Genomic DNA, 18319 nt, shown 5'->3' on the forward strand with positions numbered 1-18319 from the left:
CTGTACTTTCCAATAAATACCAGTAGGCTGTTTTTGGTTTTCTTGTTCTTAGGTACATCTTTCAACTCTATTCCTTCCTTCTCTTCTCCTCTCTGGCTCCATAATGCCAGCTTGTATATTGGTTTGGGGAGACTTTTTTCACTTAATTTTTGTTTGCCTATTTACTTATTTGAAAGACTTACAGAGAGAGATGGAGAGACAGATTTTCCATCCACTGGTTTACTCCCCAGTGGCTGCAATGGCCGTGGATTTAACTGTGAATTATAATTTCAATTATTTAGGAAGAAGAAAGAAAACGTCAAGAGGAAATGGAACGCCAGCGTCGGGAAAGAAGATATATTTTGCCTGATGAACCAGCCATTATTGTACATCCAAATTGGGCTGCAAAAAGTGGGAAGTTTGATTGTAGCATCATGTCTTTGAGTGTACTTTTGGACTACAGATTAGAGGATAATAAAGAACATTCATTTGAGGTAACGTTTTATGTTTTAATTAGGATCCACATTGAGTTCACACATTATGACCAGTTAACGTACCTCTTAAATCTTTTTGAGTACCTCTTTCATTGCTTTTGTTTTTTGTTTCTCTTGGAATTTACTTAGTAAATAGGGAAAAAAAGCAACAGACTTTTGCCAGTTACATTGCTGAGGTAAGTCTTGGTATTTCCTATAAATTGATAGTTGGGTTTAAGTTCTTAATCAGGTTCAGGTTTAGTTGTTTTCCTTAACTGTTTTTATAAGTTTTGCTGTGTTCCTTTATCACAGAATCCGTAGGTACATAATGTGTAGCTGTCTTACTTGAGATTATTATTGTGCTAGAATTAGGATGCCATTTAACTTGAGTTGCAAGAGAAAATATTTTTGTCTTTTCACTGTGAATCTTGTTTATTTGTGCCATTATTTTAGAGCAGTTTTGTAGCATTTAATTCCATGTCAATTTTCAAAAATTTTAAGGCTTTTCACCTTGAGTAATTGCTTCAAAAATTAAGTGTCCAAAAATATTAGCTAATTTTATAGTTACTACCCCATACAAAAATCATGTCTTAAATTATGATTTAATTCAATCATTGATCTTATCAACGTGTATTGCTTTTTAATTTTATAAATCATATTGGAAAAATCAGTGACGTTTCTTTGACCCAGAAGGTCATTGTTTATCAGATGCTAAAGTGAAAATGAAGGAAAGTACTTCAAGAGCTCTCCAAATGAATTAGATGACGGCTGAGGTGATTATATAAAGATTTTATTTATTTGAGAGGCAGAGTTACAGATGGAGACAGAGACAAGGGTTAGTACTTGTAAGGTGAAAAGATACGTAGAATTAATTCTGCTTTTCTACAGTTTTAGGTTCTTTCCATCTAGTATATTTTAATTGTTGTGAAAATCTAGGGAGGAGATCTTTCTCTTGACATTTATATAAATGGAGATTTGGTTTAATTTGTATTGATGATTAAGAGTATAAATCTTCAACATTTTAATGGACATTTTACTACTAATGTATAAATAGGGACTGGGTTGTGGTATAGTGGGTTAAGCTGGAGCCTGCATGTTGGCATCCCATGTGGACGCTGGTTCATGTCCTGACTGCTCCACTTCCAGACCAGTTCCGTGCTTATGGCCTGGAAAAGCAGCAAAAGACGAGCCAAGTATTTCGGCCACTGCACCCATGTGGGAGATTTGGAAGAAGCTCCTGGCTTCAGCCTGGCCCAGCCCTGGCCATTGTGTCCATTTGGGGAGTGAACAAGATGTAATATATTTCTTTCTCTCTCCCTCCCTCCCTTCCTCTTTCCCTCTCTCCATCCTCCACCCTCTCTCTTTCTGTAAATCTCCATTTCAAATATAAAATCTTTTTAAAAAGTGTCTAAACTTTCCAAAATAAATGCATAAATACTGTGCATAAAGAAAAATTGATTATAAAATCAATAGCAATTATAATAAATTATACTATCTTTTATGACTAGGAAAAGATTCTGAATAAACAGATTGCCAAGCATTACACATTTTAGAACAAGAATTTTTTTTTTTTTAAGATTTTTTAGTTATTTATTTGAAAGTCAGAGTTACAGAGAGAGGGGAGTCAGAGAGAGAGGTCTTCCATCTGCTGGTTCACTCCCCAATTGGCCGCAATGCCCGGAGCTGCGCCCATCTGAAGCTAGGAGCCAGGAGTTTCTTCCGGGTCTCCTACATGGGTGCAGGAGCCCAAGGACTTGAGCCATCTGGTACTGCTTTCCCGGGCCATAGAAGAGAGTTGGATCGGAAGTGGAGCAACCGGGTCTCGAACAGTGCCCATATGGGATGGCAGTGCTTCACGCCAGGGTGTTAACCCACTGTGCCACAGTGCCGATCCCTAGAACTAGACTTTTAAGAACCTATTAAAAGCAGCGAATCTTAGCTTTTTTAAAAAAATTTTATTTATTTGAAGGGCCATGTTAGAAAGGGAGAGACAGAGATCTTCCATCTATTGTTCACTCCCTAAGTGGCTGCAGTGCCTGAGGCTGGATTAGGCCAAAGCCATTTGCCAGATTCCATCCAGGTCTCCCTCATGTGTGGCAGGGGCCCAAACACTTCCGCTTCCCAGATATATCAGCAGGGAGCTAGATAGGAAGAAGAACAGCCAGGAATCAAACCAGCGCTCATATGGGATATTGGCATTTCAGGTAGTCGCTTAACCTGTCAGGACACAACACCAGCCTGGGAATCTTAGCCTAAAAATATGTACATAGAAAGTTTTATATATAATTTAAGGTTCATGTGTATACTTCCTGTTTTCCATGGATCTTCATGCTAATAATAATACATGCTTGGTCCTCATTGTTTTAATTGTTTATTGTACCTGAAGTGTCTTCCCAAGATATCCATATGGCTTCTTTCCTTGTCTCCATCTGTTTACTTTTCAAATGTCACTTGAGCAGAAAGGTGTTGTTTAAATATTCTCTCTTGGTCATCTCTATTTTTGCTTATCATTTGATGTTGATTTATTTATTACTTACTTCTCTCTGCTGGATTATTAGCTGTTTGAGAGGAGGTTTTTATTTTTAAAATTGAATGATTATTTTGAAAGGCAGAGTTCCATCTGCTGGTTTACTGCCCAAGTGGTCACAACAGCTGGGACTGGTCCAGGACAAAGTCACTGAGCCCACAATGCCATCTGGGTCTCCCACATGAGTTGGGCAGGGCCCCAAGTACTTGGTCCATACTCTGTTGCCTTCAAATCAAGCACATTAGCAGGGATTTGGATTGGACATGGAGCAGCAAGGACCCAAACCAGCACTCCAGTATGGGATTCCACGTTGCGTGCAGCTGTTTAACTCACTGTGCCATAATGCTGGCCTGGAGAGGAATTTTTATTTTCTTCACTGCTATATCACTAATGTCTAGAACATTCCCTCATATACTGTAGGCATTTGATGAAAAACTTGTTGGACAAATTAATAAAGTAAATTTATCTGAAGATTAATTGTTGCTTAGGATTGCAAACATCTTTTTTTTTTCTATGTATTTTTAAATGTTATAGTTTTTCTAATATTTCACCATTTATATCTTCAGAACATTCTTTTGAGGGTTTTGAGATTCCTCAACATCATTGACATCAAGTGCTTTTTTTTTTTTTTTTTTTTTTTTAAGATTTATTTATTTGAAAGAGTTACAGAGAAAGGTAGAGACAGAGAGAGAGGTCTTCCATCCACTGGTTCACTCCCCAGATGGCCGCAACAGCCGGAGTTGAGCCGATCCAAAGGCAGGAGCCAGGAGCTTCTTCCAGGTCCCTGTATGGGTGCAGGGGCTCAAGGACTTGGGCCGTCCTCTGTTGCTTTCCCAGGCACATTAGCAGGGAGCTGGATCAGAAGTGGAGCAGCCAGGACACAAACCAGAGCCCATATGGGATGCCAGCACTGCAGGCTGGGGCCTTAACCCACTGCGCCACAGCACTGGCCTTGACACCAGTTCTTAAACCCATATTACAAAGTATGCATAGTTGTTAGTTGTGGCAAGTTTTTATTTGATAAATTACTGGATTTATTCTATATTTTTATTGGAATTGATATCTTTCTACAGGTTTCATTGTTTGCAGAACTTTTCAATGAAATGCTTCAAAGAGATTTTGGCGTCAGAATATATAAATCATTACTGTCTCTTCCTGAGAAAGAGGACAAGAAAGAGAAGGATAAGAAAAGCAAAAAAGATGATCGAAAAGAAAAAAGAGAAGAAAGAGACGATGAAACTGATGAGCCAAAACCAAAACAGAGAAAATCAGGAGATGATAAAGATAAAAAGGAAGACAGAGATGAAAGGAAGGCATGTGATTATTTCCATGATTGGCAACCTGATTTAGACGTTCTGAATGTGTGTTATTATAAGAATTGTTTAATGTGAAATTATTTCAAGAAATTTTAATGAGCTTAATGTTTTCCTGTTTTAGTCATTTAATGTTTGGTGAAGTATCTTGGTTCATTTTAAGGCATTTTAAATTACAGAAAGAAGATAAAAGAAAAGATGATTCTAAAGATGATGATGAAACTGAAGAAGATAATAATCAAGACGAATATGATCCAATGGAAGCAGAAGAGGCTGAAGATGAAGAAGATGGTATAATTCAAGTTTATTTAGTATTCTTTGGGGTTAAAATGGTGACTGTATCACTGAAATTTGTGTAATTTTATTTTTTCTTGGAGTAAAACCATTAAAATTCTCTAGTAGAAGTACTTTTTTAAACTAAAAGTATGGTTATATTAATGGTTTTTTTACTTATTTACAGGTGAGAAGGTTGTTTTAAGACATTATTTTATGTCCCATGCATACATAGTTAGTGATTCTTTAACTTGAGAAAAGTTGTTAAATGTGGTTCTTAACCTGTGTCATGAAAGTTAAGACAGTCCCTGTTGTTTTAGAGAATATCTTCCATCTCCTGGGTCACTCCACAAATAGCTGTAACAGCTGAGGCTGGGGTTGGGCCAGGCCAAAGCAAGGAGCCAGGAACTTAATCTAGGCCCCCCGTTGTTGGCAGGATCCCGATTACTTGAGCTGTCACATGCTTCACAAGGTGCGCATTAGGGTGCTACAGCTGGGGCTTGTACTCACCCGCTTCCATAGGAGATGTGGGTGCTCTGAGTGGCGTCTTGTTCACTGTGCTGATGCCCGCTCCCATTTGCTTGGGTTTTGTTTTGATTTTTTAAATATTTTTTAATGAAGAATCTCTTAATGGAAAAGAGTACATCTATCTAGAGTTTAAAGATTAGTAATAGGGGCAGGCATTTAGACTGGCAGTTTAAATGCCCATATCCCACATCAGAGTACTGAGGCTCACTGGCTCCAGCTCCTAACTCCAGTTTCTTGCCAGTGCAGACCCTGGGAACTGGTAGTGATGGCTCAAGTGACTGAGTTCCTGCCGTCCATGGGAGGACTGACTGGGATTGACTTCCTGGATCCTGTCTTTGGCCTTGTCCATTCTCGACTATTGTGGACATTTGGCAAGAGAACCAACAGATGGGACTTCTCTTCTATTTTTCCTCTCTCTCTGTTGCTCTGCCTCTCAAATAAATTACATTAGAAAAAAAAATAGATTTATTTATTTAACAGGCAGAGTTATAGACAGAGGGAGAGACAGAGACATCTGCTGGTTCACTGCACAAATGGCTGCAACAGCCAGGGCTGACTGATACGAAGTGAGGAGCCAGGAGTTTCATCTGGGTCTCCCATATCGGTACAGGACCCAAGCACATGGGCCATATTCTGCTGTTTTTCCAGGACATTAGCAGGGAGCTGGATCAGAAGTGGGGCAGCCGGAACTTGAACTCATGCTGCAGATGGTGGCTTAACCTGCTGCGCCACAGTGCTAGCCCCGCCTCATCTTATTTAAAATTGCCATCTTTTTCCCTGTCTCCAGCAAGAGTTCTGGTTCCTCCTTATCCTACTTCTTTCCCACAGAATTTACCACCTATTGTTACTATATGGTATTTACTTATTTTGCATATTGACTGCCTTCCTCCCACTTGCATATAAGTTCTCATGTAAGAAAGATTTTTTTTTTTCATTTTTGGCTCATATATTCCATATCTCTGGAACATATAAATATCTAAATAGACTCTCTACTTAATACTTGTTGAATAACATAATCTGCAAGGCCAAATAAAATGGTAAGAGTATAATTCTTTTCTGTTTGTTTCCCTGGTATTTCTAGGGAAAGTTGTTGATTTTTTATGGTTTATTTACATTTTTTTAAGGCAGAGTTAGAGGCCAGCACTGTGGCATAACAGGTAAAGCCGCACCTGCAGTGCTAGCATCCCATATGGGTGCCTGGCTGTTCCACTTCCAGTCCAGGTCTCTGCTATGGCCTGGGAAAGCAGTAGAAGGTGACCCAAGTTCTTGGGCCCCTGCACCCGTGTGGGAGACCCGGAAAAAGCTCCTGGCTTCAGATTGGTACAGCTCGTCATTGCGACCAGTTGGGGCGTGAACCAGCAGATGGAAGACCTCACTCTCTCTGCCTCTCTTCTCTCTCTGTGTAACTCTGACTTTCAAGTAAATAAATCTTAAAAAAAAAAAAAAAAATAAGGCAGAGTTAGAGGGAGAGTAGTTGGGGGGAGAGAGAAATCATCTATCCCACTGGTTTATTCCTCATATGGCTCCAGTAGCCTAGTCTGGGCCAGGAACTTCATCTGGGTCTCCATGTGAATTGCAGGGGCCCAGGAACATGGACCATCTTATGCTTTCCTTGGTGAATTAGGAGGGCACAGGATTCTAAGTGGAACTGCCAGGATATGAACCCATGCTCACATGGATGCCATCATTACAGGCAGCAGCTTAACCTCCTACACCAAAATGCAGGCTCCAGTGTTGTGGTTTAATTGTTTTTTTCATACTTTTTTTTAATTTATAGATTTATCTATTTGAAAGGCACATTACAGTTTAATTTTTATTTTATTTATTTGAGACAGAGACAGTGCTCGTATCCACTGGTTTACTCCCAAAATGCCCACAGTGGTCAGGACTGCTCTGGGACAAAGCCAGTAGCCAGGAACTTAGTCCGGATTAAGTCTCACTTGAGTGGCTGGAACTCAATTACTTGAGTTAGCAGTTGGAGCCAGGTACCAAACCCAGATACTCTGATAGGAACATAGGCATCTTAACTGATAAGTCAAATATTTTAAAATACCGGGTGAATATTTGGTCTAGTTATTAAGCTGCTGCTTGGGATGACAGTATCCCATATCAGAGTGCCTGTGTTCAAATCACAGCTCTAGCTTCCTACTAATGTGCACCCTGGGAGGCAACAGATGACAGCTGAAGTAGTTGGTTCCTGCTACCCACATGAGAGTCTTGAATTTTAGTTTCTGGCCAGCTTTGGCCAGGCTGAGCCCTGTATATAGACATTTGGAGAGTAAATCACAAGTTAGGGGATTTGCTCTGTATCTTTCTGCCTAATATTAAAAAAAAAAAAAAAAACTTTTTAAAATTATTAGTGTATTGAAAGAGCTGCTAAGTAATATTTTCATAAAATTTGTGAAAGAATGATGTTGTGTTAGTTTGCTAGAGTTGCTGTCAAAAATACTGAATGGGCCGGCACCGCAGCTTACTAGGCTAATCCTCTGCCTTGCGGCGCCGGCACACTGGGTTCTAGTCCCGGTCGGGGCGCCGGATGCTGTCCCGGTTGCCCCTCTTCCAGGCCAGCTCTCTGCTGTGGCCAGGGAGTGCAGTGGAGGACGGCCCAAGTACTTGGGCCCTGCACCCCATGGGAGACCAGGAGAAGTACCTGGCTCCTGCCATCAGATCAGCGCGGTGCACTGGCCGCAGCGTGCTGGCCGCAGCCACCATTGGAGGGTGAACCAACGGCAAAAGAAGACCTTTCTCTCTGTCTCTCTCACTGTCCACTCTGCCTGTCCAAAAAAAAAAAATACTGAATGAACAGAAATTCATCTCACAACTTTGTAGGTAAGGTCTGTAATCACAAAGTCAGCAGGATTGATTCCTTCTGAACACTGAGGAAATGGTTTGTGTCAGGCCTCTCTTGGCTTGTCCATAGCCATCTTCTCCCTACATCTTTTACATTGTCTGTCGCTGTGCAAATTTCCCCTTATGACATCAGTCATTGGATTATAGCCTGCCCTCATGACCTCATTTCACTTAATTACCTCTGTCTAGACCCTGCTTCCAGATAAGATGGTGGGGCTAGGGCTTCATTTGCCATTTTTTACTATTCTGGCTGTTTTCCCTTTTGGCTTTTAGAAATGAATGTTTCTCTTTTTAAATTTGTGGTATAATTTTTAATTTTATATATATATCTTGAAAAATCCTTCAAATATTTATGACATTAAGTTCCTTTAATTCAGTAAATTCAATTTTTTATGCTCTCTTTATAAATATCTTATGTTCTTTGTTTCTTATAACACTCAAACTATTTTACTTTTAAAATATTTCTTTGCTATTTTGTCATTTGAAAACTGTTTCCTAATGAAAGTAGATTTAGTCAACAGTTGTTGAAAATATCCATGTTAAGGAGTGTCTTGGTGCTATTAAATTTATTTTGTAGATCGGGATGAGGAAGAGATGAATAAACGAGATGACAAGAGAGATATCAACAGATACTGCAAAGACAAGCCCTCTAAAGACAAGGTATTTACTGAATACTATTTTTTTCTTTTTAAAGATTTATTTATTTATTTGAAAGCTAGAGTTATAGACACGGAAAGAGGTCTTCCATCCACTGGTTCACTCCCCAAATGGCTGCAGCAGCCAGAGATGCAGCAGTCAGGAGCCAGGAGCTTCTTGTGGGTCTCCCATGTGGTTGCAGGGTCTCAAGCACTTGGGCCATCTTCTGCTTTCCCAGACCATAGTAGAGAGCCGGATTGGAAGCATAGCAGCTGGGTCTTGAACCAGTGCCCATGTGGGATGCCAGCACGGCAGGGGTTGGCTTTTCCTGCTATGCCACAGCACCAGCCCCTACATTCTTTCTTTAAAAAGATGGATTTATTTATTTGAAACGCAGAGTTACAGTGTGAGAGAAATCTTTCATCTGCTGCTTCACTTGCCAAATGGCCACAGTGGCTGGGGTTGGGTCCAGCTAAAGCCAGGAGCCTGGAACTCCATCTGGGTCTTTTATGTAGGCAGCAGGGAACCAAGCATTTGGGCCACTCTCTGCTGCTTTCCCAGGTGCATTAGGGGGCTGCATTGGCAGTGAACTGTAGTTGGTACCCTAACTGGTATTCATATGGGATGTGGGCATTGCAGGCAGTTTGGCTCAACTCCCTGTGCCATGACTCTGGCCCTGAATAATACATCCTTTATAATGTGAATATTTTTATAACATACATATAAGCTTGCTAAACAACATGGTCATGAAGTTACTAGTCCTTTTATGTTCATGTATTACCAGTAAGTAAGATTCAGTCAGTTGGTAAACAGGCACGTGGCTCAATGATTAAGACAACCCTTGGGATGCCTGCATTTGCTTCAGAGTGCATGGTTCAAGTCCTAGCTGTGTTTCAGATGCTAGCTTCCTGCTAATGCCCACCATAAGAGGCAGCAAAACAGATGATCAATAGCTTGGGTCACTGCTATCCACGTGAGAGACACAAATTGAGTTCTATGCTCCTGGCTACAATCTGGCCCAGTGCCTACTATTGTGGAGCATTTAGGAAGTAAACTAGTGGATGGTGGAGTGATGTCTGTCTCTGTTTTTCAAATAAAATGAAAATGTATTTGTTGCTATGTCACATAATCAATGTCTGGTTTCTTTCTCCTATATTCATATACCAAATCAACTAATAATAGCTTCAATGAGGCAGAGGCCTTTGGCATTCCTATTGTATTTATGGACACACTCCCAATTCCTCACTTTCTAGAGTAAAAAATTGTATATGTTTTGTCTTCTGCATTTTCTTTAGGAAAAAGAAAAGACTCAGATGATCACAGTTAACAGGGATCTGTTAATGGCTTTTGTCTATTTTGATCAAAGCCACTGTGGTTACCTTCTTGAAAAGGATTTGGAAGAAATACTTTACACTCTTGGACTACATCTTTCTCGGGCTCAGGTAATCTGTCTTGTGAATATTTTAAGTGGAAGTATTTTTTTAATAATTCCTTAAAAAGTTTTCCTTTAAATAAATTCATTTAATTCTATAGATTGGTTTGTATCCTTTTAATCTACATACTTTGGTGTATAAAAACAACATACTACTAATTGTCTTGGCTAAGGCTAATTATAATACAGTCAAGCATACAAAAATGTATAAAGTGAGGAAGTTAGAAGTCTCTTCTCCCTTTTCCACTGTGATATTCTATTTCTCAGATCTAATAACCTTTTAGACCTTTTTGTTAAGTAACTCAGATATACGTGATAGTTCCATTTTTAGAATACATGAACTCATTATACACATATTGATACCTGTTTTCATTGAATTTGTTATGGTCTTTATACCATGAAAATAATGACCCACCTCATTCTTTTTTTTTTTTTTTTTTTTGACAGGCAGAGTGGACAGTGAGAGAGAGAGACAGAGAGAGAAAGGTCTTCCTTTTTGCCGTTGGTTCACCCTCCAATGGCCGCCGCTGCAGCCGGCGCACCGCGCTGATCCTGGCAGGAGCCAGGAGCCAGGTGCTTTTCCTGGTCTCCCATGGGGTGCAGGGCCCAAGCACCTGGGCCATCCTCCACTGCACTCCCTGGCCATAGCAGAGAGCTGGCCTGGAAGAGGGGCAACCGGGACAGAATCCGGCGCCCCAACCGGGACTCGAACCCGGTGTGCCGGCGCCGCAAGGTGGAGGATTAGCCTATTGAGCCACGGCGCCGGCTCACCTCATTCTTTTTATTTCATTATATGGATGGTCTAATTAAACTAGTCCCTATTGCTGATAGTTTCTGGAGCTATAAGTTATGCTATATAAATATTGTATGTTTCAGTATTTCTTGATATGTGTTAGTATTTTTATTTAATTATTTGAGAGGTAGAGTTACAGGAAGAGAGAAGGAGGGACAGAAAAGGTCTTCTATCCACTGGTTCACTCCCCAGATGGACGCAATGGCTGGAGCTGGGCTGACTGAATGCCAGGAATGAGGAGCTTCTTCAGGCCTCCCATGCAGGTGGAGGGACCCAAGGACTTGAGCCATCTTCCACTGCTTTCCCAGGCCAAGCAGAGAACTGGGTTGGAAGAAGAGCAGCTGGGATTTGAACTGGCATCTGTATGGGATGTTGGCATTGCAGGCGGAGGCTTAGCCTAACTATGCCACACTACCAGCCCCTCAGTGTTTCTTTTCAACAATGAAATATTTTTCAAATGATAACTTGGAGAAAACGCTTAAAAGCATAGCTCTCTAATTGAGTGGGAATGGATACTTGAAAAACCTTTCTGTGAATTTTAGTCATACATGAAAATTAGAACTGCTGTTGGGGGCTGGTGCTGTGGCGCAGCGGGTTAAAGCCTTGGCCTGAAGTGCCGGCATCCCATATGGCCGCCCATTCTAGTCCTGGCTGTTCCTCTTCTGATCCAGCTCTCTGCTATGGCCTGGGAAAGCAGTAGAAGATGGCCTAAGTTCTTGGGCCCCTGCACCCACGTGGGAGACCTGGAAGAAGCTCCTGGCTTCGGATCAGCACAGCTCCAGCCATTGCGGCCATCTGGGGAATGAACCAGTGGATGGAAGACCTCTCTCTGTAACTCTTTCAAATAAAATAAATCTTTAAACAAAAAAAAAAAGCCGCTGTTTCAGGAATGTCAATCTTTTTGTTTACTTGAACAACAGGTAAAGAAACTTCTTAATAAAGTAGTGCTCCGTGAATCTTGCTTTTACCGGAAATTAACAGACACCTCCAAAGATGAAGAAAATCATGAAGAATCTGAATCACTGCAGGAAGATATGCTAGGTTTGAATATATTAAGGTCTTACTTTTTTGTTGATAAATTATTAGAGATGAAAAAATAATACAGTGTTTTATATTATAGGAAACAGGTTGTTACTTCCAACACCAACAGTAAAGCAAGAATCAAAGGATTTGGAAGAAAATGTTGGCCTCATTGTGTACAATGGTGCAATGGTAGATGTAGGAAGCCTGTTGCAGAAGTTGGAAAAGAGTGAAAAAGTAAGAGCTGAAGTAGAACAGAAGCTACAGTTACTGGAAGAAAAGACAGGTAAGGGACAATGTTGGTATGTCAATACTTTTTACCACCCTGTTAGGAGATATATATGTATATATATAAGTATTGATTCCAAAAATTTTAAACTTTCTTCATGGTGTTGTATAAACTTGTGATGTATGCAGGTCTGTCTGTCTGTGTAACTCAGTAGCTGAGTGTACTTGTCAAAGGCTGTGACTTCACGCTTTCTGGCGGGAGGCCCTGTGCTGCCTGAACAGGGCAGCGAGGCTGCCTGCTGTCTGGGCTGCACCTCAGGCACGGAACTCCATTGATTGTGCCGGATCTTCAACTTTCCATATAAGACCTGGGGGCAGAGCAGCAGCAGATACTGACACAGTCTCCAAGTTATATTTTAATCCTTTTTTCCATGACCTTTTTTAAAGTAGTCTCCTACATATCCACACTTGCTTGTACTTGTACATAAACTGGCATTTAATGCACATAATGTAACTTTTGATCATTTCTGCTTAAGGTTTGAAATCACTTTTGCTTTATAAGAAAATCTTAGCTATTCATGTGTTCAGATTCATTTGTTCTGTCTCTTCCTTTCTAATTCTATGTAACTTCTTTTAGTCTAAATACCATCTGCAAATGGAACCTGGGTTTTGAATTAATACTCATTAATGTTTTAATGAATTCTTCAGTGTGATTTGCAATTGATTTTTATAAGTATGTGTACATTTTAGTTCCATAACTCTGAATTGATTAGAGACAAAATTGTGAATTTTGGATCTTTTCTTTAAATAGATGAAGATGAAAAAAACATACTAAGTTTGGAGAATTCCAACAAAAGCCTCTCAGGTGAACTCAGAGAAGTTAAAAAGGACCTTAGTCAGTTACAAGAAAACTTAAAGGTTTCAGAAAACATGAACTTGCAATTTGAAAATCAACTGAATAAGACAATCAGAAACTTATCTACAGTAATGGATGAAATCCACACTGTTCTGAAGAAGGTTAGAAATTTTAACATTGATATGGTTCACTTCAATGTTTTAAGTTTCTGGCATTTTATTATTTTATTGATAAACGTTTAGTCATTTTGTTGTAGAAGTAAATAATGGTAGTGTAAGTCCTTTAGGAGATTCAAAAGTGACTTTCCAAAGATAATATTTTCCTAAAACTTATTTCACTATTATTTATACGTACAGACTTTTTAAAAAGATTTATTTATTTGAAAGGTAGAGTTAGAGGGATATAGAGATCTTCTATCCACTGGTTGACTCTCCAGGTGGCCAGGGCTGGGCCAGGCTGAGGCCAGGAGCCTGAAACTCCATCTGGTTCTCATGTTGGTGGCAGGGACCCAAGCATTTAGGCCATCTTCTGCTGCTTTCCTAGGTGCATGAGCTGGATCAAAAGTGGAGCAGCCAGAATTTGAACAAGTGCTCATGGGATGCTAGTGTGTCAGGTGGTAGCTTAAACCCACTGTGTCACAACAACATCCTTATATGTATAAATCTCTTGAAGCAAATTTTTTTTTTCTTCTTTGAAAGATTTTATTTGAGAGCTACAGTTAAAGACAATGAGAGATACAGGGAGAAAGGTCTTCTATCCACTGGTTAGCACACCAAATGGCCAGAGCTGGGTCGATCTGGAGCCAGGAGCTTCTTCTGGGTCTCCCACGCAGGTGCAGAGGCCCAAGTGCTTGGGCCTTCCCATGCTCTAGCTAAGCTGGATCAGAAGAGGAGCAGCCAGGACTAGGAACTGGCATCCATATGGGATGCTGGCGCTGCAGGCAGAGGATTAACCTAGTGTGCCACAGAGCTGGCCCCAGAAAATTTTCAGTTTCTTTTAGAACCAGAGAGTGAACTTCGGGAAGATAAAAACATTTTTAAAAAAGAATTTTTGGGGGGCTGGCGCTATGGCATAGCGGGTTAAAGCCCTGGCCTGAAGCACCAGCATCCCATATGGACGCTGGTTCTTGTCCTCTTCCCATCCAGCTCTAGGCTATGGCCTGGGATAGCCCTAGAAGATGGCCCAAGTCCTTAGGCCCCTGCATCCATGTGGAAGACCCGGAAGAAGCTCCTGGCTTTGGATCAGCTCAACTCTGGCCATTGTGGTCAACTGGGGAGTGAACCAGCAGATGGAAGACCTCTCTCTATGTCTACCTCTCTTTCAAATAAATAAATCTTTTAAAAAAATAAAAAATGATTTATTTGAAGGAGAGAGTAAGAGAGGTTTTCTGTCATTTGGTTATTCCTCAAATGGCTGCAGCATCCAGATCTGGGCCAGACTTAATCCAGGAACCTGGAACTCCATTTGAATCTTTAATGTTGATCAAGTAGTTGGGCCAACCTCCTCTGCTTTAGCAGCAGGGCAGCCAGGAATCAAACCGTCATTCTGATCGGGATGCAGGCATTGCAGGTCGCAGCTTAGCTTACTGTGCCACCATGTGGACCCCAAAACTATTTTTTCAGAAGTGGTATTGGGTAGAATTGAGGGAAATTTCTTTGGTACCAAGATATTGAAATTATCAATATTCTTATCACTTAAAAAAATTAAACAGTAATCCATTATAAATTAACTTCAGAGTAACATCAGAGAATCTAATGTAATCTTTTTCCTTATTCTTTTATAGGATAATGTAAAGATTGAAGACAAAGATCAGAAATCCAAGGAAAATGGTGCAAGTGTATGATAAAATGTGCCGTAGTAATGAGGAATGGTGTTAAATAATGTAATATATAAAATCATGACATAAGAATGTTTGAAGGTGATGCATGTTTGATTTTAGTAGTATAAATATGTTAGCTCAAATGATGTATAAAGTTTTATCAATGTGTGTCTGCTTTTGAAAATTGCTTGTAATTCCTAGCATCTGAATTATTAAACACTCCTTGAGTGAAATAATTTTGCATTGCAAAATGTTTTAGGATGAACTTTGTTATAGTTTTAACCCCAATAAAGTTCATCAGTTTAATTGACAGTAGTATTTACTTATGAAATATTGGTTATTAAGGTACCTAGAAAAATTTAATTTATTTATAGAATTATTAGTTTTTAAATTTTTTAGTCCATCTTTTAAAATTTCAGTACAAATCATAAAGTAGCATGATGCTTAAGTTTTTCAAGCTTTTGAACCAGAAATTTTTTTTACTTTTCACTAAAAGATGCCTTTAATTACTGAAATTCCCTAAAAGCATTCAGTAAAACTTCATCCAAAAGACAGTATATCAGAAAGTAAAAAAAGTAACAATTAGGATTGTCACTGTATATATTAGGCTTTACATAAAAATAGTCTTGTTAATAGTTTCAGTTAATTGTTCTACTTTCCAAGAATAGTATCTACATTACTTTGTCAAATGTACAGTTTAGTATCAAGCCATTAGATGTCAGTGTGATGCTGTAAGTCTTTAATTAAAAATAATTTTTTATTAATCTGTGTACTTCCTTTAGGAATATTAATAGATAATCAACTGTTCAGTCAAAAGTAGGAAATGCAATTTATTCTAAAACAGTGATTATTTATAAGGGCTGCATTTACCCCACAAGGAACATTTGACAATGTCTTCAAATATTTTTGTCATAGTTGGCTGGGTGCTCCTGGTATCTGGTTGGTAGAGGCCAAAGATGTTGCTGAACATCATGTGATACATAGAACAGCTCCCACAAAATGGAATTATCCAGCTCCAGATGTCTGTAGTGCCCAGGTTAGCAAACCTATTCTAAAAGATTATTCCATTTACAGTTAAGTGATGTTTTGTCTTTGAAGTTTTACTTGGTAACTCTTAGTGGAATGTTTTGCTATCATATAAAGAATCTAGAATATCACTTTATTTTCATAGAATAGCAGCTAGGTATTCCAAATTAGGTGAATGAGAATGTAAAGTGCCATGTTACATGTGTCGTAAAAGGAATTCACATGGCTCTTAACAAAAATGGATTAAAATAACCTCAAATTCTTCCTCAAACCAGTTTTTGTCATAAGTTGCCATTTCTGGTCTTAGGGCTTATTGAACCTCTTCAAAGCCAGATTACAGACTGACTGTTGATTATATAGTTACTGTATAAACATTTCTATATTTTTAAGGCAGGTAGTGGGCCCAGTGCTCAAGACACTGCTAGGAAAATTCACATTCCAGTTTGGAGTGCCTGGGTTTATGTCCCAACTCTGCTTCCAATTCAGCTTTCTGATGCATACCCTGGAAGAAGCCAGGATAGGCCAGGCTCCTGACTTTGGCATGGCCCAGCTACTATAGGCCTTTAGGGCGTGAGCCAGTGGATGAAAGGTCTGTAACTAAAACAGCAATGACATCTTAAAAAATTAATTAAAAAAACAGTAATGACAGAGTTCCTTGATAGCATATCTTTATTTTTGTTTGAAAGGCAGAGATCTTTATCCACTGGTTCATTCCCTAAATGCCCAGTACAGCCAGGGCTGTGCTAGGCTAAAGCTGTAAGCCAGGAACTCAGTTGAAGTGGCAGGGTCCCAAGTACATGAGCCATCACCTGCTGCTCCCTGGAGGGTACATTAGTAGGAAGCGGGGACCTGAAATAGGCAGTCCAGTTCAGAATGCAGGTGTCCCATACAGTAACCTAACTGCTGAATCAAATGCACACTGCAGAGTTTGTTGTTGTTTTGTTTTTAAGATTTTAAAGGACAGAGCTCCTTTGCTTACTAGTTCACTCCCCAGATAACTACAACAGCCTGGGCTCGGTTAGGCCAGTATTGGGAACAAGGAACTCCATCAGGTCTCCCACGTGGGTGAAAGGCACTCAGGTGGTTGAGTCAGCATCTGCTGCCTCCCAGATGCTTTAGTACAGAACTGGATTGGAAGTGGAACAGCCAGGACTCAAACTGCACTTGGATACAGGGTGCAAGTGTTGCAAGCAGATTAACTCGCTGCTTGCAACACTGGCATCCCATATCAGAGCGCTGGGTCAAGGCTGGCTGCTCTCCTTCCCATCCAGCTCCCTGCTAATGCGCCTGGGAAAACAGCAGCAAATGACTGAAGTAATTGGGCTTCTGCCATTCATGTAGGAGACCCAGAAGTTCAGGGCCCTGTTTTCAGCCTGGCCCCACCCTGGCTGGTTGTGGCCATTTGGAGAGTGAAACAGAGAAACAGAGGATGGACCATATCTTTCTCCCTTTCTCTGTCACTCTGCCTTTCAAATAAGGTTTTGGAAAAAAAAAAAAAAAACTTATTTGAAAGGTAGAGTGACAGAAATGGGGAGACAGGTTTTCTGTTTGCTGGTTCACTCCCCAAATGGCCACAAGGTCTGGGGCTGGGCTAGGCCAAAACCAGGAGCCAGGAACTCCATCTGGGTCTCCCACATGGATGCAGAGATCCATTACTTTATTTCGCAAAGAACTAAAACAATTTTCTTTTTCAAACTAAAAAAAAAAAAAAGAGGGAGACAAAGCTCTATTTTCTATTTTCCTCTTCGAAATAGCTTTGGGAAGATAGTCATCTCACATGAACAACAGCACAATTTCACGAACAACATTCTACCGACTCAAAGCCAACAATTGGCTGATGGGAGGCAGGAGAGAGGAAGGAAGAGGGGCCCCTTTCCCACTCAAGCACACGTTCAGACCGTGGCTGGCTGGCGCAGCTCTGAGGGCGGCGGCAGGGGAGAGAGCTGAGATTTGAAATTCCTTAGCTCATAGTTTTGGAGGCTGGCGTCTGGTGAGGGCCTCGGTGCTGCACCGTGACGTGCAAGAAAACATCCGCTGTGAGACCATCGCTTTCCCAGGCACCTTAGCAGGGAGCTGGACCCATGACTCCAGCTGGCACCCATATGGGATGCTGGTGTTGCAGGTGGCAGCTTAACCCTTTCCACCACAACACCAGCACTCTCAAATAAGATTTTTTTTTTAATGTTTCCTAACCAATACCTATTGTATAACTGATTGGAATTAGCAGTGACTAACATTGTTTATTCACAGATGGAATTCTCTGATTTTTCTCAAGTATGTATACCGCTTAAAGTTTAAGGCACTTTCACCCTGAAAGACTAAAACCTTCAAGTCTTATACCTTGGTTTAATCCATAAGATCATTTTCTTGACTAGTAAGCCTACTTCTCTTGTAAGATGCAGGAATCTGAAGCATCGAGAGAGTAGAATCCTGGCAGAGAATGTGCGCCTCAGTTTTGGAAGCGAATTGGATGAACCATCACAAGTTACAATGGAACTGCTTGAAATGAATATCCCAGCTCTGTTTTATTGATAAAATTCCAGACTCTGGTACCAGAACATTTAAA

The 18319-nt window shown here is 40.3% G+C and overlaps 1 protein-coding gene and 1 long non-coding RNA gene across 2 annotated transcripts in view; both read left to right on the plus strand.

Annotated features, from left to right (window-relative positions):
* Positions 1-15491, plus strand: part of CCAR1 (cell division cycle and apoptosis regulator 1) — a 51811-nt gene extending 36320 nt beyond the window's left edge. Inside the window, exons 16-24 of the mRNA XM_017348736.3 lie at positions 282-473; positions 4053-4292; positions 4472-4583; positions 8521-8603; positions 9875-10021; positions 11725-11845; positions 11925-12110; positions 12864-13069; positions 14692-15491. Of these exons, the coding sequence (XP_017204225.1) occupies positions 282-473; positions 4053-4292; positions 4472-4583; positions 8521-8603; positions 9875-10021; positions 11725-11845; positions 11925-12110; positions 12864-13069; positions 14692-14751 (1347 nt within the window). The 3' untranslated portion in view covers positions 14752-15491. The remainder of the gene's footprint in view (positions 1-281; positions 474-4052; positions 4293-4471; positions 4584-8520; positions 8604-9874; positions 10022-11724; positions 11846-11924; positions 12111-12863; positions 13070-14691) is intronic.
* A 149-nt stretch (positions 15492-15640) lies between these two features.
* Positions 15641-18272, plus strand: LOC138845375 (uncharacterized). The gene is made up of 2 exons (XR_011382428.1): positions 15641-15763; positions 18150-18272. It is a non-coding gene; the product is annotated as an uncharacterized lncRNA (long non-coding RNA).
* The last annotated feature ends 47 nt before the right edge of the window (positions 18273-18319 follow it).

Source organism: Oryctolagus cuniculus, chromosome 15 (assembly GCF_964237555.1).
Source record: "Oryctolagus cuniculus chromosome 15, mOryCun1.1, whole genome shotgun sequence".
NCBI lineage: Eukaryota > Metazoa > Chordata > Mammalia > Lagomorpha > Leporidae > Oryctolagus > Oryctolagus cuniculus.